This window comes from Dermacentor albipictus, chromosome 1 (genome assembly GCF_038994185.2).
Source record: "Dermacentor albipictus isolate Rhodes 1998 colony chromosome 1, USDA_Dalb.pri_finalv2, whole genome shotgun sequence".
NCBI classification, from domain to species: domain Eukaryota; kingdom Metazoa; phylum Arthropoda; class Arachnida; order Ixodida; family Ixodidae; genus Dermacentor; species Dermacentor albipictus.
Genome location: NC_091821.1, coordinates 206451450 through 206478497, shown reverse-complemented (window position 1 = coordinate 206478497; position 27048 = coordinate 206451450). Strand labels below are relative to the sequence as shown.

General features: G+C 43.7%; 1 protein-coding gene across 8 annotated transcripts in view; it reads left to right on the top strand.

Annotated features, from left to right (window-relative positions):
• Window positions 1–25915, top strand: part of spir (spire type actin nucleation factor) — a 233425-nt gene extending 207510 nt beyond the window's left edge. For all 8 annotated transcript variants that reach the window (XM_065425218.1, XM_065425217.2, XM_065425219.1 and 5 more), the window contains 7 exons: window positions 8882–8985; window positions 11465–11588; window positions 22191–22372; window positions 23047–23184; window positions 23266–23367; window positions 24263–24378; window positions 25407–25915. In XM_065425218.1, coding sequence (XP_065281290.1) covers window positions 8882–8985; window positions 11465–11588; window positions 22191–22372; window positions 23047–23184; window positions 23266–23367; window positions 24263–24378; window positions 25407–25806 — 1166 coding nt within the window. In that variant the 3' untranslated portion in view covers window positions 25807–25915. The remainder of the gene's footprint in view (window positions 1–8881; window positions 8986–11464; window positions 11589–22190; window positions 22373–23046; window positions 23185–23265; window positions 23368–24262; window positions 24379–25406) is intronic.
• The last annotated feature ends 1133 nt before the right edge of the window (window positions 25916–27048 follow it).

The following is a 27048-nucleotide window of genomic DNA, read 5'->3' as shown; positions in this document are numbered from 1 at the left end:
GTCGAGCTACGCTGCCGTCGGTAGCGTGCCGCTCTCCGGCGAGATGCGCTCGTCTTGATGTCTCTTGATTCGAGTAAACCGGTTGCAGCGCACTGTGTATCTGTGGGGGCGCATCTGTCGACCTCCATCGCGACGATCGTTGCCGTAATGACGCGCCCCTCTGCGTTCTCCGAGTGTTCAGCAGTGGCCATTTCAAATCTTGCTTATCGAACTTGCGAAATTTTGGGGAAGGGATGAGCGAAACGACCAGCGAGTGGACGTAAAATGTCTCTGTGCCCGCGCATATTTGGAAGAGTGCGATTTGAGTTAGTAAATGGTACGGAGAAAGAGCAGTGTATGAGCGAGTATGACGACACCGGCGATGTGCCACTGAAGTGGCTGTCACTTTCTCCGACTTTCTCCGAGATGCGGCTGAGTCCTGACCAGGCCAGAATGCGGGATTGATTGTCCCGACTCGCAATCGGGACTTGGTAATATTTGAGACAGTGCCGCTAAATTTCGGGACAATTTTCAACTTGACGAGTGATTTGCCGCGATAATTTCAGTCACTTTGCATACAAAAATGGTGCACATGTTGTCAATCGGTAATTTTATGCTGTTTTCTCCTTTAGGTGCGTTTTCAGAAAAATGGGTTATCGCCGTGCAGCAAATGTTACATCAAGATTTTTATGTGTGTGGAATCCACTATCAAATTGAGGGAGTCATAAATGAGTTTAAAGGTGTGCGAAAACTCGGCGTAAAGTGCACGAAAAGTGAGCGTTGCACAGTAGCCAACATAATTAGCACGCGTGGCGCCCTTCTCTGCATTCCAAGAGAGGTGCACGCGGTGTCGTTCGCTGGGCTCATTCACCTTGAATGAGCGCCCCTCTAATCGGTCGCGTGTCGCGAGGTGCCTCGTCGTTGAGCCGCTTCGTCGTACGCCGAAATGCGTGCGGGGCCACGCGGGCCACGGTGACGAACGGCAGGCGTTGTTGTTGGCGGTGCTGAATAACTGTGTCGTGGCGCCGACCCCGCAGGCCTCGGCGGGTCTCGGCAGCGGGGCCAAACCAAGCCGGCGCAGCTGTCCCAAAATAGCGCCCTTAAGGAGCCGCTGTTCCCCTTTGGCGGCGAACAATGGGCAGCTTGCGAGCGTGACGCTGTAGGCCGGCTTGTGTCGAATTCTTTCGCGGCCCGCTTCGCGAGTCACGACGCTGTCCGGCGTGCGTCCGAGTCGCGGCAGAGTGGCCCCGCTCGCGAAGGCCATGGCTCCGGACTCCTCTCCGCGTGCTCCTTGTGACCAGAGGCTGCGCAGCGCGCGCCTCGTATAAAGGGGCCCTTCTTTTGTCGGCGGCCGCCCACGGGTCTCTCCCACGAGAACGAACGGCGGCGCGCGGTTTTCGGCTCGTGATTTTGATGGCCGGAAGCTCTGGACCTCCTTGTTCATTGAAAACCCCGTGTTCCGGTCGTCTTGTGCGGTATACCGAAGCCTAACTCTGCTCGTGCGCGTGGCACCTGGCCACGAAAGCACAGTAATGAATGTGGCGCGCACCGGACGCGATGCGAAGCGCGGTCCGTTCTGATGTTCGAGCCAGTTTTGCGTGCTCGCTCGTCTATCGGAAAGGCGCCTGAAAACCGTCCCGCGCCCATCCGGAAGAGCGCGTCCGCATCGCCGGTGCGTTGCCGTCATGCTTGCTGACCGTTGTGATGCTCCCGAGGGAAGCGACGCGCGGCTCTCGGGTCCAGTGCGCCGCCGTAAGTGGCTGCTCATTATTCTTGTCGCCTCTGTGCTCAGAGCCGGCAGGTAACAACCAAGTCCCTCGGATTTCACTCGCTTCGTGAGCGTCGTGATATTCCCATCTCGCACAGAATGGAGTCGTTCCTTTCACTTCTGAGCGGGTACGGGGAAGCGACCAAAGCTAGCCGCACTCTGGCAGCGTTCACACAGGACGCGCTTCAGAAGGCGGAGTTCCGTCTTCTCCGGAAGCTCCGGTAGATATCAAACCGAGTGCTCGCGTTACCGCACGTAGCGTTCATGAGAATCCGGAAAGCAACACGGGTAGCACGTACACATCAGTGGACGTGTTCCACAAACTCCGGCGCGCCGTGGCCGCACGCCTGGACCGAATTCATGGCGTTACCTCAAGCGTATCTACAGTATGCTTTCAGACGAAAGTGGGATCCTAGCTCTTCTCGTTCTATCGGGCGATCGCCAAGAACGACGCATCTTGGCTTCGAGGCCGGCGCGAGCGGAATTAAACCTTTCTAAGACCACTCCGGTTTTCGATGTTTGCCACTTTCTAGTATAGGTAGGATCCCCAGACAGCATAACGCACCCAAGATAGGCGACCTACCTCCCCCTCCCCCCGTTTTATCTGCGAGAAGTGCACTGTATGTACGAGGTCGTCTAGACGGGAACAAATGGTTGTAGGAATGGGTGTTTGAAAATGGTATTCAGCGCAAATGCTGGTCCTTCTCTATATGAATTGGCAGATAACCAAAAATCTATTTACAATCCTGCCGCTGTAGCTCAGTGCTGCTTAGCACAAGGTCACGGGTTCGATTCCTAGCCTCGACGGCCACATTCTGATGAGCGGAATGCGAAACCGCTTGTGTACATAGGTGCACGCGTTGAAGAAGAGTGGTCGAAATCAATCTGGAGCCTCCCACTACTACGGCGTCGTTCATGCATAGCCTGTGTGTTGCAATAGGACGCGCGTGCTACGCCCCATTATTAATCCATGACGTCAGGGGCACCCTTTGAGCAAGCTTCAAGAGCCGTCACCGCCCATCTTTCGCGATGGCATCCTTTCTTGTCAACGAAAGATACGTTCACCGACAGAGTGTACTTTTTCTAATGCCCTTCGGTTTCCCTTGTGACCTGCGGTAGTTGGGGCTCTTCCGCGTACTGCAGAAACCACGACTTATAACTGTGTCATTGACATCGTGTATATTATATTCTAGTACACTCTAATATTGTAACGAACAGTTTTTTTTTTTTTTTTCTTCTGAAAAGGACCGCGCCAGCGCGATAGAAATGCTGAGGTAAAGTCCACTTTACGGGGGCTTGTGCCGCGGTGGTTGGAGCTCGGTGCACGCACACAAGCTTCAGCTCGGGCCCAACTCCGACGCGGCCTATTCAAATACATGTAAAACGCAAAAACGTTCTTCTGAGATAACGCCTGGACCAATTTTACTGAAATTTGTTGCATTTGAGACAAAGTTAAATTCTAATGACTGTAGGAAGCGGAACGTCGATCTAAATTCTGTTAAAAGAAATTTCAGAAATTCGGAAGTGCGAAAAGATAGAAGCACGAAGTTTACAAATTAATAGCTCTGCACCAAGAACAAATATCAAACTGCATACATTATATCGCTGAAAGCGGACAAATTCAACCTGTCACTTCATATCTTACGTGAAATTTTACGTTGTGTACAAGGGTTCTGCAAAAGCTATCTTTCCATATTACTAATTTTTTTTTAGATTCATGTGTAGCATATCAATTTTTTTCATTGCGTTACACAGTTGTAGAATTCATAGTTTCGTTTTCTGAGTATTTTCGATATTTGCCAATTTTTAATAAAAATATTGATGACCTAAATAAAAAATTCGAAGCCAACAGTCACCAGATCATAAGTTTTCCTTTTAAATGCAACAAGCCTCGTCTAATTTGGTAGAGTGGTTGCCGAGAAAAACGAATTCTCCTTTTACACGTAATCAGATAGGAGCGCCCGAGCTAAAGCTTCCTCTTAAGCCTTATCAACATTTTCTCCTGCTTCCGCCTCACAACATTTCCGCTATTCGACGTGGGTAGTAACTACTGTTATGGCTCACAATATCGCAAGAACTTCTAGCTTGAAATAGTTCGGTACTTTTCAGAAGTTCAATTTCGAAAGTACTTCCACGTCGAAGACATTGTAGCATTGTACGTGGCATCGGCATTTACGCGCTAGATATGTTTATAGGGTTCAGCGTTTTCGGTTTCAACCGAAAAAAGACGAAATGCAGTACGCCAAATTTGGGGGAAATAAAGGTCGAAAGCGCTGAACCCTAGCTGTATATGTTATAGCATATGGACAAGATATGAGCACGCCTTGCGCAGCAAATACGTGGCTGCGCCAGCAGGTTATTGTGGTGCGCCCTTGGCTGCAGTCAGCGCAGCGCGCATTCAGCAGCGGCGCTGTGCGTGCGAGCGGCGGTGGTGGGAAAAGGCGTGCACCATGCTGCGGCGGCGGCGGCGGCCACGTGCTTCGTTCGCCGCCCGCGTGCTCGACCAGGGCGATCGGCCGAGCCCGCCCAAGGCCGGCGACTCCGCGCATGTAACTCGGCGCTGGGTGTGGTCCGCGTGCTCCACTTTCGTTGCCGCCGGCGTCCTCGGCCGATCCGGAATCTCCGGTCGCGGGGCGCCATCTCGCTTTTTGTTCCTTTTGTCGTGTTGAGCATGCGGCACCCTTCTTCCCTGCTTGCAAAGAACTGCTCCCACAATCACCTGCCTCTCTCTCTATAAACCACGAACATTGCCTGGAGGTACATTAGATGTATCAGTTGGACATTCAAGACTTCCAATAGAGGTTGAGATTGCTCTAGCTTACGTGAAAATAATGTTGATGGCACTGTCAAAAGTCCTCTTTTTTATGTCGAAAAGATGTTATATAAATGTCTCAGCAGCATATTTGTTACATTTCTTTAATATTAGTGTAAGGCTGAAATGTGCTTTAACCGCGTTACCAAGATGAAATTTTGTAGATTCACATTACTGTGTGGGAACAGTTTAGCATATTTTTCTTGACAGACCGTAAATAGAACATAAAAGTTCAGTATCATTGCTGAGAAATAAAAACTCACGAGAGTGCCTGGCCTATCAGAGCTTTTGAATATTCCTTGCTATGTTGAATATTATGTCCTTAGTAGGCACTATGTGACAGGTGCAAGGGGGAGAACGCCACACAGCTAGATCAGATAGTTCACATGAACGCATAAGTGTTCATGCATGCCCGCCATGCAGGCATGCAGAGTCTCTATTCTTCAGGACGTCACACCTGGTACAAGAATATCCATTACATTAGCTCACATTTGAAGTTCGAACCGAACATGTAAATAGGAGAGTAGATGCAAATATATGACATGCAAACATGATAGTCATGAACTATAATTTCAACAAGTGAAAAAACATGTTTCTCATAGGGGAAACTGAAAAAAAGAATGCCTCTGGGAGGACAGCTATTCATGTGTGGTCAAAAAAGTTTTGTCAGGTCCTTACAAAATACATTGAATGTCATGTAATATGCATGTGTGTGTGTGTGTGTCTATACATATATTATTATATCATTAATAATGAAATACAAATTTGTTTTCGATGCTGTGGCTGACTGAAGACCGGCCTTTATCAAAAGTAAATTTCCTCTATTTTACCAGTTGCAAGAAACACTTATTTTTGAACTATATAACTTTGTTCACACACATATATATATGGACGAACTTTAGATAATACTGTTCAAACAGTGTGCACCAATAAATTTATACCTGCCAATTGGTGTTCAAATGATATCCTATGTACATTCACAATACATTGTCTAGTAGCCTAACAATCATGTAGATAGTATGTCCTGTAAACAGCCATGCTTTTCCTTATAAAAACGGCACGTACGCGAGATATAACATGTACGTGACTTCAAGACGTTGATGTTTAGATCAATTATAGATGTTGAAAAGACGTTCGTGGTTCATAGGGCTTATTTGCACTGATAAAGTGTATACAATTTATTCGTTCAAAAAATTCGGGTTGAATCCCTGTAATATATTTGCAAAACAAAAACTACAAGAAGTGTGGCTGTCTCATAAAAAGTTGTGTCTGCAACTGCAAGCAAGCAAGTGTAGCCTCTCAAGATATCATGTAGTGTTTTAGTTGCAGCAAAACTGTCTTAGTTGGCAACATCATGCGGAGTCTGTACTATCGTGAGCAATATGAGCGGGAACACGCGAACACGTAGCAAATAGCCGCAAAACCGAGTTAGAGCGATATGCAGATTGCTCTGTCGAAAATAGAAGGGAAATAAGGGTGCTCTTCCACTAACTGTTGGCACTCCCACTGCGCCTGCTTTTTTTGAAAATGATAGCTGGTGCATTTCACTGGCTGCCAACAGCCGATAAGATGTTTATGTGCCACAGTGGCTTGCAGCTAGTCATTTGTTTCTTTCATGCTTTTTACATTTTTAGAGTGCAGCTCTTAGGCACCCGTTTCTGCGTTTGGCTTAAGGTGCTTTCATATATACCCCTATAGGACCTCGTGTATACCTTATGGAGTGCATCGTGTCATGCATTACAGGCAGACAGACAGATTTCCCAGGGAAGTAGCTCTAGAATGCTTACGCATCGAAACAGTGATCACTTTGGTCACGCTTCGGTGAACAAAGTTACCACCAACCACAATATCAAGCAGCATTACCAGTGTGCGATAGCCATGTGAAGTGCCGCACTTTGTATAAAGAGACGCACGGTAAGTATGCCAACAGTTCATAGAACAGCATCCTCCTTTCCACTTTGTTTCCGACTGCGGCCGCCGCATATCACCCATTGCAGGGTTCGAGGCTATGCGCTCCCGTGTTCCTGCTCAAATTGCTCACGATAGTACATAAACATAATTTCCTTCTTACATGGGGCATTATGTACAGCCGAATTGGCAAATCACATCGTTGCTCTAGGCACAGGCCTATCAATGGCCAGTACCCAACCTGCAGGCCCAGCCATACATGGGCTTTCAGGTCAACCCAAGTCTCTGTGCAAGCTGTACAATTAATTTGATTTTTTCTTTGTTCTTCCACGCTTTTCTTTTTGGTCCTAACTCGTCTTTTTCTACTCCTAGCTTGCGACTTTAGTTCGATGTCGTATTCGTAAATTCAAGTTGCATAGCTTGTGATTACCCTTTGCTTATCATTGTAATTTGAAGTTTTCCAATCAATTCAACATTCTTTTTGTCACAACTTTTGCTCAGCAGCCAGCAGTTTGGCACCATCTTGGGTCAAACCTTTTTAATTTCGGTCAAAATCTGGTGAACGTATGCTTTTCCCAAACCAAGTGCTTCTGCTATAATTCTGACAGTCTTTTGATGGTCACTGAGCACAAGACAACGTACACAATCAGCGTTTTCCTTTTCACATGAGGTGAAGGGGCATCCTGATCTTCCATCATCTTGGAGTCTTCGAGGCTTTACCAAAAACGCTGGACCCACTTGAACACAGTTTTCTTTTAGAACATGCTTTCCATAAGCCTTTTGCAACATTTGATGAATTTTGCACCATTCTATCTCAATTTCACATGAAATTTGATATTGATCCTTTGTTTCGTTTATTTGTCAATCTCCATTTCAACAGACTAAATATGGGCTGCACAAAAACATAAAACATGCATAAAATTCTGCCTTATCGTACTATGTTGATACTCGTACTAGAGGTCAATTGGGTCCATTCGAATGAGAGAGCAGTGCTACTACAACACCCCGGCCACTTTATTGCTGACTCACTGTATGAACCTTGAACAGACCTTGTATGTGCCATTGTGACACAAAGGGTATAGAAGCCTTAACCTCCTCACTACGAGTGTCCACATTCGTGGACACTTTTTCTAAAGCCAGGTACTCCTGAGTGAAAGTTGCAAGACATTAAAATTGTGCGCCTTTCTTTTAAAAGAGGAAGCTATATCTTGACTTATGCAGCTGTTAAAAAAAAGATGGCTGTGACCGTTTTTACAAATCTTCCAGTTCACTACCAATGTCCACATTTGTGGGCTTTTCCTAAAGCCAAGTATGCCTCAGCAAAAAGTTGTGGGGAATCCAAATCGCACGAGTTTGTCAGCCTGCATCATGCTTTACCCTGCTTCCTAAGGAAGGTGACATACCTCGGCTGACGTGAGATAAAAAAAACAATGGCTGCGAGCAGCTCACGAAATGTTTCCACAACTTGTGTCCACATTTGCAGACATGTTTTTTTTTTTTGTATTCACAATGATTTTATGTCACCAGATGTTTTCTGTTAGCTCCTTAAATAGGGTGAAATAAAGTTTTAAAGACAGTTACTCACTTCCCTGCCTATATTTTGTTTGGTAGTGAAGAGGTGCTTACATATCTGTACTGTGACACAAAACTTATATTACCTATGTGTTATTCTTATAACTGCATACACCTTTCATTACGGACAAGGATCAAGCATTGCCTTCAACCTAGTGACCTTGCTGCGTCGACATTTCAGTATACATATGCCTGAAATGCTGTTTGCATTTTGGCATAACCTGTGAACAGTGTAGTACATAATCGCTGCACAACACTAAAGTTGATACCTGTGCAGTACACAAACATTGCACGAGATTACACATTGTATAAAATAAAGATAAGTACAATTGCGCTCACCATATTTAGTTGTATATAGCATTTAATTAGCTGCTTCATGATCACTTCAGACAGATTGCAACAAGCTTGTTGGATCTGCATAATTTTTTCCATCTTGGGTTCCATCATTTCCTCCTAGCTGCTGCTGTCATAGTGTATTGCACAGGTGGTATGTGATCTACAAAAATCCTCACCTTATGTATGTTACTAATGAGGCTTCGTGGCCCTGTGTAACAGATGCACAAATGGCATGCTGTTTAAATGATATCTCACTTCTTTATGTGATAAATGCGAAGGTTGTGGGATCATTCCCAACCTGCGGCAAGTTGTTTTTTCATCCACTTTCATTTCCATTAATTTATCGTTTCTTTATTTCACTTATTAAGCACAATTTCCCCTAGGTTACCCTCGGTGTCAGTGTTTGTTGGCTTCCTATGATACTTCTTTATGTGATGTATTTTTACAAATGCTGTAAAAAAGGCAAGTGATTTTTTTACTTAAAGATACTTTTTCTTCATGTCCAGTGGAGACATCACGGACAAAACTGGAAGACACAGATTCTACGCCCCAGCCTCGGAGGCGCCTCATTATGGCTGACATCTCCCTCCACCTTTCTTCAAGCTTTGATGTATGTAGTGTGTTTTTAACTTATTTTAATGTGTTAGATACTCTTAGGGTACTTCAAACACCTCCAAGGTCTGTCTGTCTATGTGTATGTGTGCGTGTGTGTGTATGTGTGTGTGTGTGTGTGTGTTTATGTAACCATTTTCCCACCTACCTGGGTCACTGGGTAGTCCATGTTCGAATGCGTTAGTGCATCAGGCTGCTGTACTCGGGTAACAGGGCTCGAAATCAACCATTGGACTAACTTTTTGTCACTTTCAAGCCAACATTGGTCATGGGTCACTGTAGATGCGGGACTGGGTAGGTACCACTGTTAAAAGAAAAAAAAACGCCTTGGCGCTGACTTGGAGTAATGGGCATGTGCCACTCGGTCTATGCTGCTCTTCAGTGAACCTCTTTGATGGCAACTTGGGTAACGAGGTACTGCGTGCCATGGGGAATGTCCTGCTCTACAATGTTGAAAAAGGTCCCTTAAATTTCTCCACTGCTGAGCAAAATGGAACCCATGTCACAAGGGTTCCTCAAGAACAGCAACCCGACGCATTAGCAAACCGCACCACAAATGCAGTTGGTTTGGGCTGCTTTTCGATTAACGCTTTCCATGCCAACACTTCAGCGAGCTGTGCCATGAATGCGTTGGGTATGTGCCACTCTTCAATGAACCTCTGCACAACTTGGGTCATTGAATATGTGCTACTGAGTGTGCGATAAGCGAGAAAACAATTGTCAGCGTTCTCGGGCACCGGCACGCCACCTTTCTTGCCTCGGAGGCCACGCGTAGACTTCTCGGCAGTACCCATTAGACGGTGCAGTGAGTCCAGAAAGAAGCGCTAGACAAAGAGTCCGATTTCCGCATGACGCATTTTCTAGTGTTCGCACACACCGGCACAACACACATTTCGGATGCCACCCCAGGCTTTGTGGCCGCAGTGCCAGATGGCACCTAGTGTTCTTTGGGAAGCGCGGAAGTGGAGTCCCACTGCTGTACATGCCTTATATTTGTTTCAACAGTGGCTATACAGTGTGTCGCTATATTGATTCAGTGTTATCACATTACTATCAACAGTCATTACAAGGTGGATTTGGCTGAATTTTAAATTCTAGTTCGAAATGAAATTCCTAGTCAAAACTGTTATAATTGTTTAATTAAAGATTGTGAAGCGTAAAAAGCCACAGCCTTTCAAATGTTCTTGTTTGTTCACATGGTTTATTGGTTAACCATATTTTTATAAACGAATTTAGAATGAAGCCAGCTCAGTTTGCTGTGTTGATGTGCTATGACTCGCATGTTAATGTTCACTTACGATACATGTTCATTAATGTTCTCCACATGTTCGGTGAACATGTAGTGGGAAATGCTTGTTAGCTATGGTAAACAATATTTGAAATAATGAAGACATTAGTTATGATTTGAACATTTACAGAAGGAGGGCCAGAGAAAGAACCATCGAGAACCTGATAGAAAATGCTCAAGTACAGTGCATAATTGGTAGACAAGTGGAACAGATACCAAACAATTATACAATAGTGGGAATGCAATATTATAACTGTGGAAGTTAGCGCACATTAAGAGTAAGCCAGAACAAGGGGTGAATAAACAACACAGAAAAAGGAGAAATGAACAATAAATGTTTGAATAACTGTTCAACATTATTTTTTTAGAGAACTGTAACAGAAGTGAAAAGCAATAAAGTAATTCAATCATTAAAAAATCATTTAGAGCACAACAAAAGGAAGAAAGTGTAGGGATGATTTCTGGAAAATGGTAGTGATTTTTAATATACAGCTGAAGAAGAAAAGTGTTTCTTTTCAGTAATTGGTGAAAACTCTGGGTAGGAGTAGGTTGTATTCATGTGGCATTCTCATTATATTGGAATTGGATGGGTTTGACTGTGGAATAGAGTGAGTGAAAAATATCACTACAGCATTCTCGAAAGATAGCCACTCCTAAATCAAGACGGATTAGTTGAGTAATAGAAAAGTATGTCAAGACTGTGATAAACAGGTGCAATATGATTCCTATCGTGACTAAATGAAATGAGGTGTAAAGCTTGGTATTGCAGGTAATTTATTGTAGTAATATGAGTATTGTAAATGAGATAAGTATTGCAATATATAATATATGTAATATGAGTACCCCATCATATTGCACAGTTGTTCAGCTGTCCTGACATTTGGTGTGATAGCCAAGCTTTCAACATGCTGGCGTGGTAGCCAGCGTGTTGTGTAGAGTGTTGCTTATTCTGAAGAATTGATCTAAAAGGCAATCGTTAGCTTCACTTAGTGCAGACTAACATTTGCACCTGAAACTACCAACTAATACTAATTGCATCTGTATTTCTGATGCGGAATATTTGCAGTAACTCAGTGCTTGATTTGAGTTACTCTATCACAACCATTTTCAGGAATGACTAAGGAACTTCGACCGAGGTTATGAAGGTCTGTTATCAATATCTTGGTATGCTACATTTCACCTATTGCAGGAGGATGACTTGGACGAAACTCCCACTTCTCCTGTGCCAGAGCAGCCTCAGTCATTGCCCGTGCAGTTTCGCCGAACACCCCAACGGCCTACAAAACTGCAGTGGCAGCACAAGCATGGAAGTGGTATGCCTGAATACTATATAAAGTAGTTGATGCAGAAAGTTGGATGTAGTGTCTACTTGTGCGCAATGCGCTAGCTTGTAGATATGATAAACAGAAGACAATGAGAAGATCTCACTGCTGCCAGATTGATGTTCACCGAACACAGCTGTCTTGCAACCCAGATTTAATGCTGGAGTAGAAAGGCCTTGAGTGCTGCCTAAATATTTTGCTTGCTAGCAGTGTGCATGCATATGTAGTGCAAGTATGTGCACAGATGCACCCACACACATGCTCTCACTGCAGCCTTAAGAAGGGGAAAGTGGACTTTGAAACCCCCTTACTATGCCATAGGTGTGTAGTCATGTGTGCATAGAGAAAGCTTAACTTGGTGTTAAAGGGACACTAAAGGCAAATATTAAGTAAGTCAAGCTAAAGTGATAGAATAATGCTTGAGAATCTCTAAGGTGTCCATATTATCGCGAACAGGGCTTTAATAATCGAAAGACTGAGGTAAATGCAGGACATAATTAGAGACTCCCCCGGGACATTCAAGCCCTTGCCCGATGACGAAAGCACTCCTCAGTTAAATTCTGTCACTAATACTCAACCATTCGTTGCGGAAAAAATAATTGTAATGTATTATAAGACGAAATAAAATGCTGCTAATCCAGTTCTGTTTCATTCTTAGAAAAAATAACTAATTGAAGTTACTCTTGACAACGACGCGAGCGGTCGAAATGTTTCGTTTTCACTCGACTCTGTGCCGTCCACGCTTTCGCGTTTCAGCAGTTTCGTTATCATGTAGTGCTGTGCCGGTTTTGCTGGCTCATGAAACTCGCACAAACTGCAAGTAGCAGAGAATTCAACTTCCATGTTATGTTGCGGGATGCCCGAACGGTCTATGCCACTTGACCAAAAAGCAGCTTCAGCAGCGAATACACCACTGTCTTGGCTTGATGCCGCCGTCTGTCAGGCGCTGTTTTACTCATTGACTGCAGCAAAGGGCGGTAATGGCGTATGCAATGTCACTGCTCCCCCAGTTGGGTGGCAGGAGATTTGGACTTCGAAAAAGGTATTCAGACCCTTCAGATGCAATTTTCTCGTAAACTCAGTCCTTTCTTGACATGAAACGAGCATTGCGAGGTTTCTGGAATGGCAACTCAGGCTTTGGGAGGCAAGACAAGGCTAACCAAAAAGTGGAAGAAGCAGCGACTGAACAGGAAGCTAAAAAAAAAAAGATTGCAGAGGTTACCAAGGAGGCAGAGGAATACGCGGCCCAACTGGCAAGGCAGAGCTTGCAGCAGTTTAGTGACTCGCTAGACGGAACCCTTATCACCACAAAGACCTGGCGTATCCTCAAGGCTCTGATGGACCCAACCAAAACCAAGTCGGAAAGCAACAAAGCCACCCAAAGAGTGATTTAACAAATCGAAGGAACAAATGAAGAATTGCTATAGAAAATCCGCATAAAGTGCTACAGGCAAGATCAACCCAAGGAGTATACAGAGAGATACCGCGGCAAAGAGAACCCTAACCTGGACAGATCCATCACCAGGGAGGAAGTCTTCACAGCAATCAAGGCATCGACCCGGATCACGGCTGCAGGCGCAGACAAAATTAAAAACGCACTAATCCGCAATCTAAGTGATGAGGCGGTCACACAGTTGACAGACTTCCTCAATACACATTGGGAAGCGATGACAATGCCGGAAGAATGGAAACATGCGGAAGTGGTAATGATTCCCAAGCCAGGGAAGAAGCTACAAGTAGAAAACCTACGACCAATATCACTCACTTCATGCCTTGGCAATTTGTACGAGCGAATCGGGACAAGGAGTCTACAACAATAGATGGAAGACAAAGATCTGTACCCCCACAGCATGTTCGGATTCCGCACCAAACTATCAACTCAAGACGTCCTATTACAAATCAAGGAAGAGGTACTAAACAACATCCCCTACAACGGGGAAAACATAATAATGGCACTAGATGTCAAAGGAGCGTTTGATAGTGTTAGCCACGCGGCCATCCTCAAGGGACTGGACGACCTCAACAGTGGACGAAGAATCCACGGCTACGTGACAGCGTTCCTATCAAACAGAACAGCCACAGTGGGATTGGGAGACCTGAGGACCAACAAGTTACACACACCCAACAAAGGAACCCCATAGGGATCCGTAATCTCACCGATCCTCTTCACCGTCGCAATGATTGGATTAGCCCAGAAGCTGGAAAGGATCGAAGGCATACGACACGCCATCTATGCCGATGATATCACCGTCTGGACCAACCAAGGCTCGCTCAGCCAAAAAGCAGAACGTCTACAAACCGCAGCAACATGCGTGGAAGATGCGTCAGGGAAAGAGGCCTCGCCTGCTTGACGGAGAAGTCCGAGCTCCTGAGAGTCGGACGAGGAAAGCGCTTGGAAGAGAACTCATCGTCACCCTAGAAGGACAGAAAATACCAGAAAGAGAAGTCGTCATAATTCTGGGAATGTGGGTGCAGAGTAGCCAACACTGCACACACACTATAAGCCTACTCAAGCAAGCGACAACACAGGTGGCACGCATGATCACCCGTGTATCACAAAAAAAGCGGCATGAGGGAGGGAGACACGGTCAAGCTGGTTAGGAGCCTCATAATCAGCTGAATCACATACTCCCTCCCTTATTACAACAAAAACAAAGGCGAGAGGGACCAGGCCGACGCCATCATAAGGAAAGCCTACAAAACAGCTCTTCATCTGCCGGCCAACACCTCGACAGAGAAGCTGTTAGCCCTCGGACTCCATAACACGTTCGAGGAGCTCAAAGAACCACAATTAGGATCGCAGATACTGAGACTCCAGCAGACTACCACGGGCAGGAAGCTTCTAAAATGGCTGGGACATTAAGAAATAGAAAGGGAAGAACAGAGAAAGGGAAACCTACCAGATGAGTACCGTAGCACCATCAGGGTAGGGTCCTTCCAAAGTAACATAGACCCAAACCTACATGCAGCCAGGCAGAATGCTAGGGCAAAATATGTACAGAAATATCTAGCAACCCTAGCAAAAATGACCAATAGAAAAACCAATAGGCTATGGGATTATTGAACATATTGGTCTATCGGTATTGTATAAGCCTATTGGTGGCTTACTGGTATATATTGGTGCTCTATTGGCCTATTAGTAATATACTTGCCTATTGGCACTCTATTGGCCTATTAGTAGTGTATTTGTCTATTGGCACTCTATTGGCCTATTAGTAGTGTATTTGTCTATTGGCACTCTATTGGCCTATTAGTAGTGTATTTGTCTATTGGTAGTGTTGCCTACTGGTCTAAGCACATTGTTCATGTATCAAAACAATGGTGCTATACAGCAGTGAGGACTGCAATGTGGCAACCAGTCTATAAAAAGAACACATTTCATTTGAAAGTAGGCATGTATTTATTTACAAATAATATTTACAAAATTACTTCTTCATCAGATCCGCAATCTTTCCAGCAACAAGCTTTCCGAGCATGTTGTGCCTCCTTGTTATGTCATCTTCACTGCTGCACCGCTTCTCAAGGTAGTGCCTGAAAAAAACTAAAATGGGAAAGGTCAGCAAGTGAAAACAAAGATTTCGAAGTACTACTGAAAGGACAAGTATGTATGGCATATTAACATGAAAAAAATGTGCTGATCCCACTCACTGTGGAAACAATAAGCAAAATTTGATGAGCCAGCAATAACAAAGAGCTAAACATGGTAAGAAATCCAGAGCGGTCTTATATAACACCTATGCAGAGATGTGACATATGTCACATCTCTGCATGCAGTGAATTCACTGGCAAATGTATCTTGCAGTCACCCTTAGTCACAACAGCATACCTTGCAGACATTTGTGGAGAAACACAACAGTGTTATCACCAAATGGATAACAGCATCTATACCTTCATACATCAGAAAGAAAGCTTCACCAAACAGCCTTCCTACTACAGCCAGTCTTGTCACACACACACACTTTAATGGGATTCAGCAAAATGGTTGCGAATTATGGCATGGCTTCATGGGTTTTTTTGGGCACTTGCTCCACTACCACCTACCACAATGCAATGTTTAAATTTCAAAAGCAAATTGTATGCAATATGGCATATATGCCATGTGTTTCAAAGTGCTAAATTGCAAGAGGGAAATGAGGGGTAAGGTTGCTATACTGCAGTTCTTTGTGCGTCTATGGCCTAATGAACAGTGCATCTGATGCTGCACTGGAGTACCGAGGTTCAAATCCCACCACAAGACCTATAATTTTTTAACTGACTGACAGCTTGTGCCGAGTCATTGAGGCAATAAATTGGCCAATTTATACAACCATGCCAAGCTTTGGGAGGTAGGCAAAGAAAGCTTTGAATTGAAAACAGTATTGTTAAAAAGTGGCGTCAATCTCGAACACACAAGCCCTGAGCAGCTACAATTGTAATAATACATTGAGAAAATTGCAAAGGAACATGTCGCTGACTTTTGAAAGAACAGACTTATGGCTGGGGTGTGTACAAAAAAAAAAACATGCTTTCTTCGGGGCCAATCAAGGAACATGACTGGATTACAGCATACCTTTTAGCGCATCATACTTGAATGCGTCCAGAGCAGGCATACTTGTAAAGCCAACAAAAGTTTCCAATGAAATTTGTTGAATATGCAAAACAGTAGCACTGAGGTTTACAGGTTAGGAATATATGAATCAGCTCCACGTGCGTTATGAGCGATTCCTTTCAACAAACAATGAAATTCATCTACGCCACCATTATACATACGTGAACAATTAACCCATGCAAATTGCTAAGCTTGCGGCCTTTTCCCTACAGTTTCTTACAAGTTAGGGCGATGTCATTGAGGGAGAGAGAGCTTTAACATAAATGAAGACATTTTGTTTTCCACACAACAATGTAATAACAGTATTTTCCTTCTCTGCTATCAAACAGGCTGCATGTTGAGCTCTATAATGTTCGATATCTGTAGAAGCTGGCCACGTGCAGCGCCACAAAAGGCAAAGCAAAACTTATGCGGCCAGACGTAAGAGTGAAATTTCATTACCTCGTCCAATGAATCCGCGCTGGACATTGACATTTCGCTGTCCTCACTGTCCGACGGGCGTGGAGGAAGTGGGACCCGCCTTGTCGGTTGATGTGCAGCCCTTTTTGTCTCTGCGCAAAATCAGAGCACAGCAAAATCAAACGCAGCCTAAATATAAGCAAATATTATAGAAGAACAAATGTATATATTAGAATTTAACTTGCCAAACAACCGCAGAATCTGCGCTCGAAGAAAAGCCACTTTGATGGTCGTCCTTCCAGTGCACTTTGTACCAACTGTTGCTTTGGTAGTTTGAAATGCTTTGAGAGCTGAAATTTTTTATATCTCCGATGCTAACAACATCTCGCGCGTCGTCGTTGCGAAATCTGACCGACGCGTACATTGCAGCACATGCACAAGCGACGAACACTCATGCAAGCCAACGCCGCCATAGAATGCGCCGCCGACGCTACCGTCCAAGACCACGTGACCACGTTGTGTCATGGCAGCACGAACGTGGGCTAGCAATGGCTCTCGTCGGCTCGCATTTTCTTTCCCCCGTGGCTTTAAAAATGAGAAAACGAGCAATATACTTTTTTTACTTTGCTATTTTTTATTTCTTGCTTTGTTTGCTATGCTTAAAAACGTTTTTGCATTAGGTGCATGAAGACAGTAATGTGAGAAAGCAAAGTAATGTAAAACATACAGCGTCACCACGCGACGACTCATCGTCAAATTTTTTGTGCCCCTACACGTTTTTAAATTCTGTCTTTGTATGGTGCTCTGTGATTGTCTACCGTAATTGCCATAATTCTGTGTCTGTTATATTGGGTTCCCGTAGTAGTGGTCGCGTTTTACGAGAGTCCTTGCTTGGTGACGATCTCCGCGGCATTCTTCGCCTTCCGAACGTCCGTTTTTCTGCGAGCGATGGAAAATCGGGGCGTCGCCGGTAGCAGTGCACGTGAACCCGAAGAGGAAGCGCAAGTGCTATTTGAAGCGGAGACGTACAAAAGCACAGTTCGCAATAGGGTATCAGAAAATTTGGACGTGGTAGTTCATAGTGTGTTTTTTTTTTTCTCATTGGTTAACCTAGGTAGGATATTAGGCAGCATAGTAGCAAGAGCTTGGTGGCGCAAGCCACCGCCCCGTTCCAAAGGGGACGCTCATAACATCCATCCATCCATCCAGCCTGGAGCGAATTTCACGGTTCCACGAAGCACTCTTTTTTATCAGCGTGTGCAGGGAAGCTCTAATCCCGGTACCAATTTGAGCTGCGAGCGGTCTCCGACTGTGAAGCCAGCGAACTCGCTACCTCACTTGGACGACAGCGTGCAACCAGACTACAATTGTTTGCCGGCTGAAGTGGACGACGTCGCCGAAAACACAAGAAATGACGATCGCAGCCGGAGATCACCGCAACATATCGTCAATGACCGTGCAAGCGAAGAACCCACAGGGTCTGCACATGCGGATGCGGGCAGTGAAAGCAACTGCGTGGACACGGCAGACGGCGAGGACGACTTCATGAAATTGTTCTCAGGGGAACGTCTGCCAAACCTGAGTGTTGCTGATGCAATGGTTACATTGATGGCGTGCTCAACGTGAGCAGGGCTCAACTGGAGCGATATGGAAAAGCTAGTACATGTGGTGAACCTTTTGCTGGGAGCCGAGGTGCTGCCTTCATCTCAATATTTGTTGAGGAAGGCGTGGAAGAATTGGCAGAGGCAATTAGTGAAGCGCTACTACTTTTGTACGACCTGCGGTACGCCTGCTGCCAATGCTGAAGCACACAGTTTTGTTTGTTCAAACTGCAATGCCCGGAATTCGGCGCACAATTTTTATGCAGTTATGAATTTACAGGAACAAATTGATGTTTTACTTTCGAGTAAGGTGGTGGCTGCGGCACTTCTCGACCCACTTAAGAAGAATCTGCGTGAGGTTTCAAACAAAAATACAGTGCTCACTGACATCACAGATGGAGCACTGTATCGCAAGTGTATGGAGGGAAGTGAGTGGAGCGACATCACTCTCACATTCAATACTGGTGGTGCCAGAGTGTTTAACTGTAACAAAACTTCCTTGTGGCCCATTCAGTGTGTGATCAATGAGTTGCCAGTAGCAATTGCGCTGCTGGCACTAGGAACTAGATTTTGGTCGTTCTCATGTCTGATCATATAAACTTAAAATATTTTTGTCTTTTATAAAGGTTCAAGAACTGTTAATTACAAGTTCCCACAACACTCTTGCTCATTTATATTTTTTTTTCAATGTGTATGTATGCTTCACATTTAAAATAAATGTTTGTTCGAAACCAGCACTTTGTTCTTGTCTGCACTTTCACTATACCTGTATTATGCTGGTCTGCACGAATGCCTAAACGTTGAAGTGACACGGAAAGACGGAGCTAATTATAAAATCTGTGCACGGAAACTATTGAATTTGGGGTTTAAAAAGAAATATTTCCACACTGAGAAAGGAGACAAGAGCTACATCTAAAAGAATGCAATGAAGGTTGATTCTAGTGGTAACAGGAAACAGTCTGCTTAAGGCACGGTGCCAAAGCACTGTCCAAGTTCTTGGGAAGATTTATAAGGATGAAAAAGGAAACTACAAAAGCCGCAGCCATTAAAAAAGTCTGGTAATGCGTAAACGCACGTGTTTGTAGCATGTTTATAGCATGTCCTTAATGCCACAAGCCTTAGCAGTGATTTAACAAGGAATGTAATTTTGAGTGATTTTGACAAGATGACGTACTGTCGGGCAGCAACTGCTTTCTGAGCAGCATTTAGGCATGAGTAAATTGCCCTGTACCCTCAATGGGTGTGAAAGAGATTAAGCTGGTGCATAAAGTAAGCTTGGGTAATTAAAGTCTAAAAAAGAAAGTGACAGGTGTTAAGCGTTATAGGGGGAACAGTTGGTAGTGCTGCTGTTGGCTCTTTTTGAGGTGGCAATAACTCAAAACGAGTAGGCTATGTGCACATGAAAGCGGCCAAGAAAAGCATTTCCTGCCCTGATGAACACAATTCCATTGTTTATATGCTCCAGCGACATCCTTTGATCAACCACTAGATCACATGAAGCCTTTCACTTCCTGTGAATCCTAATCTTGTTCAACTTTATACAAGTTTATAGCATAAGCATAATTTTGGGCAGAATATCTGCACAAGTTAAATTAGTAGAGAATTGTTACTGAGCGACTAAGGCATCAGGTATTAGTAAAATTGCTGCCACATTTTGAAAAATCCTCATTCATATTTGATGCAGTTTCTATTGAATGAATCAAAACTGCCATTTTATTAAGGTTGATCCAAATAAAGCTCTCGGTTCTACAGGAAATAATGTTCTACTGACTAAATTTGAACCAAGTAACTCAAAACTCCTAGCAGTATCCTGCTGGTACCAATAGCAACCACATTAGTCTTTAGGTCGCTGATAACACCTGCCACTTATTGATGCCCATTGGTACCAATACAAGCTCTACTGGCTCTATAGGAGAAGTAGGAGTTGTCATCTATTTCACCCTATTGGTGCCAATACAAGCTCTACTGGCCCCTATTGGTACCAATACAACTTCTGCTGGTCCTATAAGTGACAAATAGCTGGCATCTATTTGACCCTATTGGTGCCAATACAAATCTATTGGTTCTATAAGTGACAAATAGCTGGCATCTATTTGACCCTATTGGTACCAATACAAATCTATTGGTTCTATAAGTGACTAATAGCTGTCCCCTATTGGTGCCAATACAAATCTATTGGTTCTATAAGCGACAAATAGCTGTCCCCTATTGGTACCAATGCAAAGTCTATCGGACCTATAGGCAAGAAATAGATGTCACCTATTGGAACCTATGGGTACCAATAGAATTCCAATAAAACCGATAGAGTTCCAATCAGTTACCTATAGAACCCATAGCACATCTCTATTGGACCAATAGAAAATTCTATTGGCATTTTTGCTAGGGAACCAAGGCGAACACGGTATATACGGACGCCGCGGTGTATCCTCGGAAACGAGGAACAACAGAGCAAAAAGTAGTCGCGACAGTAATTGGCTCGGACTAAAAGGAGGTCACCTGCATGTCGGCACGGGACTGTACGGTAACTGTGGGAAGAGAAATGGCTGTTGCTCTAGCGGCCGTGGAGGGTTACCGCGCAAATAAATCCCTTACAATATTAACGGATTCTAAGGAAGCATGCCGTAACTACATCAATGGCAGAATTGGCCAAAAGGCGCTGCAAATCTTCCTCTGTGCTGGCCAACACTAAAGACGAAAGACAACATTTTCTGGATACTGGGACACACCCAGCACGCCCTGACACACCCTGGGACACGCCCGCAAGCATACTAACCGAGCAGACCTAAATGGAGACCCCGAGGACTTCATGACGGTGATCCCGACGTACTCCGAAATGCTAAATTGTCATAGAGGAACGAGGGTCAAATACTCCCCCCCCCCCCATAACATGCTTAATAAACAAGAGGCAGTTTGCTGGCGGAAGCTGCAAACAGGAACCTTCCCAAATCTACACACACTAAGCAAAATGTTCCCAAACCAATACACGGACATATGCCCATGGTGTGGCTCAAAACCCACCCTTTATCATATCATGTGTGAATGCAGCAAAAACAAAACATTCCACAATATAGAAAATCCGAGTGCAGAGCAGTGGGAGAGTGTGCTCTCCAGCGGGAACCCATGCCTCCAACAGGGGCTGGTACGCCATGCCCAACGAGCAGCCACGCTCAGTGGTGCCTTGGAATAGGGGCACCAACCCTGCAAGATGGAAGTCACAATCGGCAAGAAGAAGATGGAAGCATCCGGTCTGGCCGCTGAATGATTCTGTAAATTAGAGCAGTAAAGTGTATCCTATCCTATCCTATCTGGAATGGTATTTAAACAGTCGACGTTGACTTATTATTTGCCTTTAGTATCCCTTTAACGCCCACCCATGCAATTTGAAGCCTGGAATATTCTTTTGCTAGCTTGGGTAGCAAGACTGCTCCAGCGGCAAGCTGTTGGATTTTCTGGAAATACTTTTTTTGAGGAGTGTAATTTACATTGTCGACCAAGCTAAGGTCTTTGTTGCTTTCTTTTTTGCGTTCATGTTTAGTGTGAGGTTCACGATACCTTAGTGGTGATTTTAACTTCGCTAATACAGCCATCGGAGCCCAATTTCGTACCTCACGCAAGGACAGAGTGAAAAATATGAATTGAAAGCACCAGATGTCTCAAGCAGATCAGAAGTTACCATGCCTTCAAATAAAAAAGAGGTGCCATGTTAGATCAAGAAATAGAGTTATAAAACTTGGGAGGATTAGATTTTCATAATTCCAGAAGCTGATCAGGAAATTAAATCTTTAGCCAAGTTAATTCTAGTCCACAGTTCTTCTTTAGCACTATTAAGGGAAATGACAATTACTATCGTTCTGCATTGCTTTTTTCTTTTATCTGATTTTAATTGATGAGCATGATGCAACATTTGTAATATACTGTGGTTCATCCAGGGCATGTTAGGATTCTTTGTCTTAAGCAGGACGAAATCCCAGGATGTTGACTAAACAGCCAACATTTTCCTTTCAGGAGATAACCCCGATGTCCCAACAACAGCATTGTTGAAGCACAAGCTAGAGCGTCGACATAGCATCACTGTGTGTGAATCACCATCGAGGGCACCATATCGCATAGCTCAGGAAATGGTCCGACGCCCTGACAAATTGGCACTTAATGCACGTCAAGAGTCTGGGAAGGAAAACTGGACCACGGTATGGGACACCTTTTTCTAAAGCTTATGCTTAGTTAGCTCCTGTTTCATAATTGACTAAACAGGCAAAATGTTCACTAATCATTCATTAGTCAACTTCTTGTTGTAAAAGTTCAATATATCAAACAAGATATGGCACATCTGCTATAACCAGTGATAACTTCCTGTGCCATTAAATGGAAAGCTAGGAAGGCACAACACATGTATCGCATCGCCAGGTAGTTCAGCTTACTAGAAGAGAAACTTGGGTGAGTTGGTGGTAATTCATGTTTCAAAAATTAACAGCGCGAAACTTCATTTCCTTTGTCCTTGTCTGTTTAGCGCTGTTAATCTCCAAAACATTAACAGTTCAGTTTAGTTTTGTGCTGCTATTGGTATTGGTTTTGACACCTATTATGTGCACAAGGCTGGTATAAATTTTAAGTGTCCTTGAGAAGTAAAGGTAATGATGCTTGGGAAGCCAATGGTAAATGAAATTCAACCATATTTGTACCATTGTTCCGCTTGATATACACTGCGAGGGCAACAAAGTCATTTTGCAATGGGCAACCTAGTGGATTTATTTTTCAGCTGATATCGTATATTGGTACTTGTAATGTGCGCAAGCATATGTGTAACAGTGCTGGTGTCATTCTGTGAAATTTTGCTTAAATGTATCTTCCACCTCTTTTGTAGACACAGTGGGAGAATTCGATGGAGTGTTTGTCCTTGACCCTGGAAGAAGTTGTTCACATACGTAATGTTCTAACAAAGGCAGAACTGGAGTCTCTTCTTGCCAATAGGCCCCTTTATGAAGATGTTGAGAAGCGAAAAGTAAGCCAATATAAGTTCAGAATACTATATTCATTGATGGAAGGGAAGTTGCAAAAAAATAATGCTTTTATGTTTTCTTAGGTTTGCTTCACCTGCAAAAAGACAAAGTTCTCCTTCTTCAGACCATGGGGAGTCAAGTGCAAGCTGTGCGAGAGAAAAATCTGTGACAAATGTTCTACCAAGGTACCAGCTTTTGAATGCACGTTGTGAAGCTGAACACTTTATTTGGTTATGATCTGTTCAAGATATAGGCAGTCTTTTTTTTTTTTGCTCATGTAATACATGGCAACTTTGGTACATATTAATTTGGCATTTATCTCTTGGCTAGCTCATATTTACTTAATCTTAAATCATATTCTGATGCTAGATTTAATCGCATGAGATGCAAAGAAGCCGACTGATGAGCTGGATGCTGTATAATGTTGCCTCTTTGGCATCCTGTCATCATTACAACATGGCATATCACCACTGCCAACCAGCCACCCTTGGCATCGCAACATTAATTTTTTTTTTTTTCATTCTGAAAAGTTGTACCCAATGTGCAGAAAATCCAGGAGTGCATACATCGTAATGGCAATAGTGATAACGCCATGGGTTAGTCGTGATAGTTTCTCTGATGTCTTAAAATGATCATGGGATTGCTATCCTTGTGTTGTGTGATTTCGGTCACTGGTGGGTGTGCCAAAGCACTCGCTGTTTTTTTTACTCGTGGCGTCATAGACTTAATGTAATGGAGTGTGCTGTATTTGAACTGAGTTGCTGCGCAGTGTTTTCACGGTTTTGCAACATTAGTATTTCTAGCCATGTGAAGTCTAAGCTCGTTATAATGGAGTTGTATCTGACTTGAAAATAACCTCGTTATATATATGCAACATTCATTGTAAGCATGCATTCGTTGCATGCTAGCAGCAAGAGATTTCATATTTACTGCATTATATCTGATAAAATGTTACGTCTATGTTATATGAAGCTTTGACTACACCAAACTGCATTATGCTGTAGTTTGTAAACAGCATTCAGAGATGGCTGCCAGAATGAAGATTGGAACTCTAAACTGCACATTACAATTTCTCTACAGATGCACATTCCAACAGACAGGTTTGACCGTATACCTGTGTACATGCTGTGCCCAACTGTAACAGAAGAGGAGTCACCAAATCATTCTCCACTTCCAGTGGCTTTTCAGTTTACCAGGTATAATACCAAGTTTTACCTAGTCATTTAGTGTTGTGCTATCTGTGTCTATACTAGCCTTGTTTAATCCTCCTAAATATTTCAATATACATGTGTTTATCTCCAGTGTTTTGTTTTTGTTTTTAATGGCAAAACCATTTGGAGCAACACTCGTTCTGAGCAGCATGTGCTTTTTATTCTTGGCAATGCATTGTCGAGCAATTGAGATGATACAAAAATTTTGCACTGCCTTTTCGTCATTTATGAACATTGCGGAGTAACTGCATCCTGTGAAATTATGCTACCAGGTGTTTCATCAGTCACTGTCTCTGCTTAATAAAATTATCATTTTTGTTGGACAAAATTTTTAAGTGATGAATGTCATAAATTGTTTTATAATTACAAATCAGCTGTTTTGACTAATTTTTGTGAATTAACAACATGGCTTGAATGTTTCAATTTCTGAATTGAAGGCAGTCAGTACTTGGGGCACGGTCACTTAATACATACAAATGCTGAAGTTATGTACATCCCCAAGCTTGCAATCAAATGCGTTGGTGTTTAGCATATCATTATCTTGCAAAGTCTTCCTAAAGCACATCTAATAATGCTGAGCTAATGGCCTATTTATAAATTGGTAATTTATTGAAAATACAAGATATCTTCACCACAGTTACAAGTGACTGCCCAATGGATTAGTCCCTGATTATAGATGCCCAAATGTCCCACATAAATAACAAATTGCAGGCACATTCTATAAAGGGAAGGTTTTTGCTTGTCACCATGAAACACATTGAGGAGCTTACTTTTGTATATTTGCTTAAGGAGTGCCCTTTTTAACATTTTAGATGGTGAAGAGCACATGCATGGCAATATTATTTCACATACAACAACTGGCTGCCTTGCAGGTTAGGATGTGCATGACAATGCCACTGGTGCCTTTCTTTGTTTTTATGGCTATGCTGTGCACTCATAGGCATCAAGTTTTACTGTCTTGCAGTCTTGAATCAGTAATATCAATAGTGAAAAAAATATATTCTTTTTACCAGCGGGTCCGCACCATCATCCCCCATTCTGAACAGGCCTGCCAGCGCCGCCTTCAATACCAAGCTCAATGTGACTGTCTATGCACCACCAAGTACCGCACCACCACGGCCAAGGGTTCCCAAGCTTCGCCATGCATCCTCTGTGTGTAGTCCAAAAATTGGCAGTTCGGAAGATGTAGCAGACCAGGAGGCACTTACTCGCAGAGCACCTCTGCTACGTTCTCGCACTTTCCAGCACAAGGCCAGCTCTCCTCAAGAAGAGCGGTTGCGCGGCCCGCTTATGACTGTCTGCCGGGACTGCAAGGGGATGATAAGGCAGATCATTCTGGCTAGCAGGACCGACATGGCCAAGTCACAACGGAAGGCGTGCAAGCCGCCCTTGTGCGTCGTTTGTAAAAACTGAGAGCAGCAAAAGTTATTCAGAGCCTGCAGAGAAAAATGCAGTGCAAGGGGCACTGTTTTCTTTTTCTTTTGTGAATAGTTCCTTTGCAGATAAAGCAATAGAAGTGTGATGTCTGCATGTTGAGTTGTGTGTCCTCTTGCTGTACAGTGACTAGCTGCATGCCTTTTCTCCTAAACGTGTTTTCACAACGTCACAGCCATGATTTATTTAATATTTCAAGAATGCTGTAATTAGCATGGGTTTTTGCCCTGGTGTGATTCACGGTGGGTGTGTAAGCTAGGCTGGTTACACAATTTTTTTACGAAAGGTAGCTTTTGCTGGCACAAGTTCAACCCTCGGCCCTTGAATGCTATGACATGTTATATATTTTTATTTTGTACAGTTTTGAGTAGTTGATGTGACCGCATGTTGCATAAGTGTTGAATTTTAACAGATTTTATTTTATTATTACTTTTTTTCACCTCAGCATCCATGTGGAAATGTGTGCTATATGCTGAACACAAACTATGTTGGCCGTAGTAACCTCGCTCTGCAAAAAGAAATATATATATTTATTTATACACCACGATTTTTGCTGAAGCAATTCTTTTTCAGAATGTAAATACATGTATATTTAATGGGTTTACTATGCACAAACGCCTGTTTGATATGTCTGGTAATAAAAAATCCCTGCCAATCTTCTTCAACTTTGAGTGCCCAAGTAAGCATAATTGTGTCGGAATACTATAATCTGTCTGCAGCTGAATAGCAGTGCAACTTCACATGGTGAGAGATCCTTGTGGCAAGGGGAGTGCACCAGGTGGCGATATGCCTCATTGGGCAAAGCTGCCAGGTAGAACTTTCTCTGGAGAAGGAGGAACTCTTGATTTTAAAGCCCAACAGCTGGGTAGGAATTAGCTGCCTTCTCAGGTGCATCGTATCATGGCAGCCCACCACCTTGCTCCTCAAAGGGATGATGGAGAGGGGAGGTTCATTGGAGACTCCCTCCTGTGATCCCTTCGGCAAGTTGCTTGTGCAAATATTCATTTCACCATGCCACAGCAATGGCAACCATCTGGATTGTGTGATGTATGTATAGTCATTTATATCAAACCAGCACTTGGGTCGTCTGCAACTTACAGTAACAACATTCAAAGTCCTCAATGCCCTTGCAATGTCAACATGATAGACGAAACACTGCAAAGCACTAGGAAATGTAGTACACTTCGCTGACAGTGTATGAGCATTTTCAATGCGGGTCAA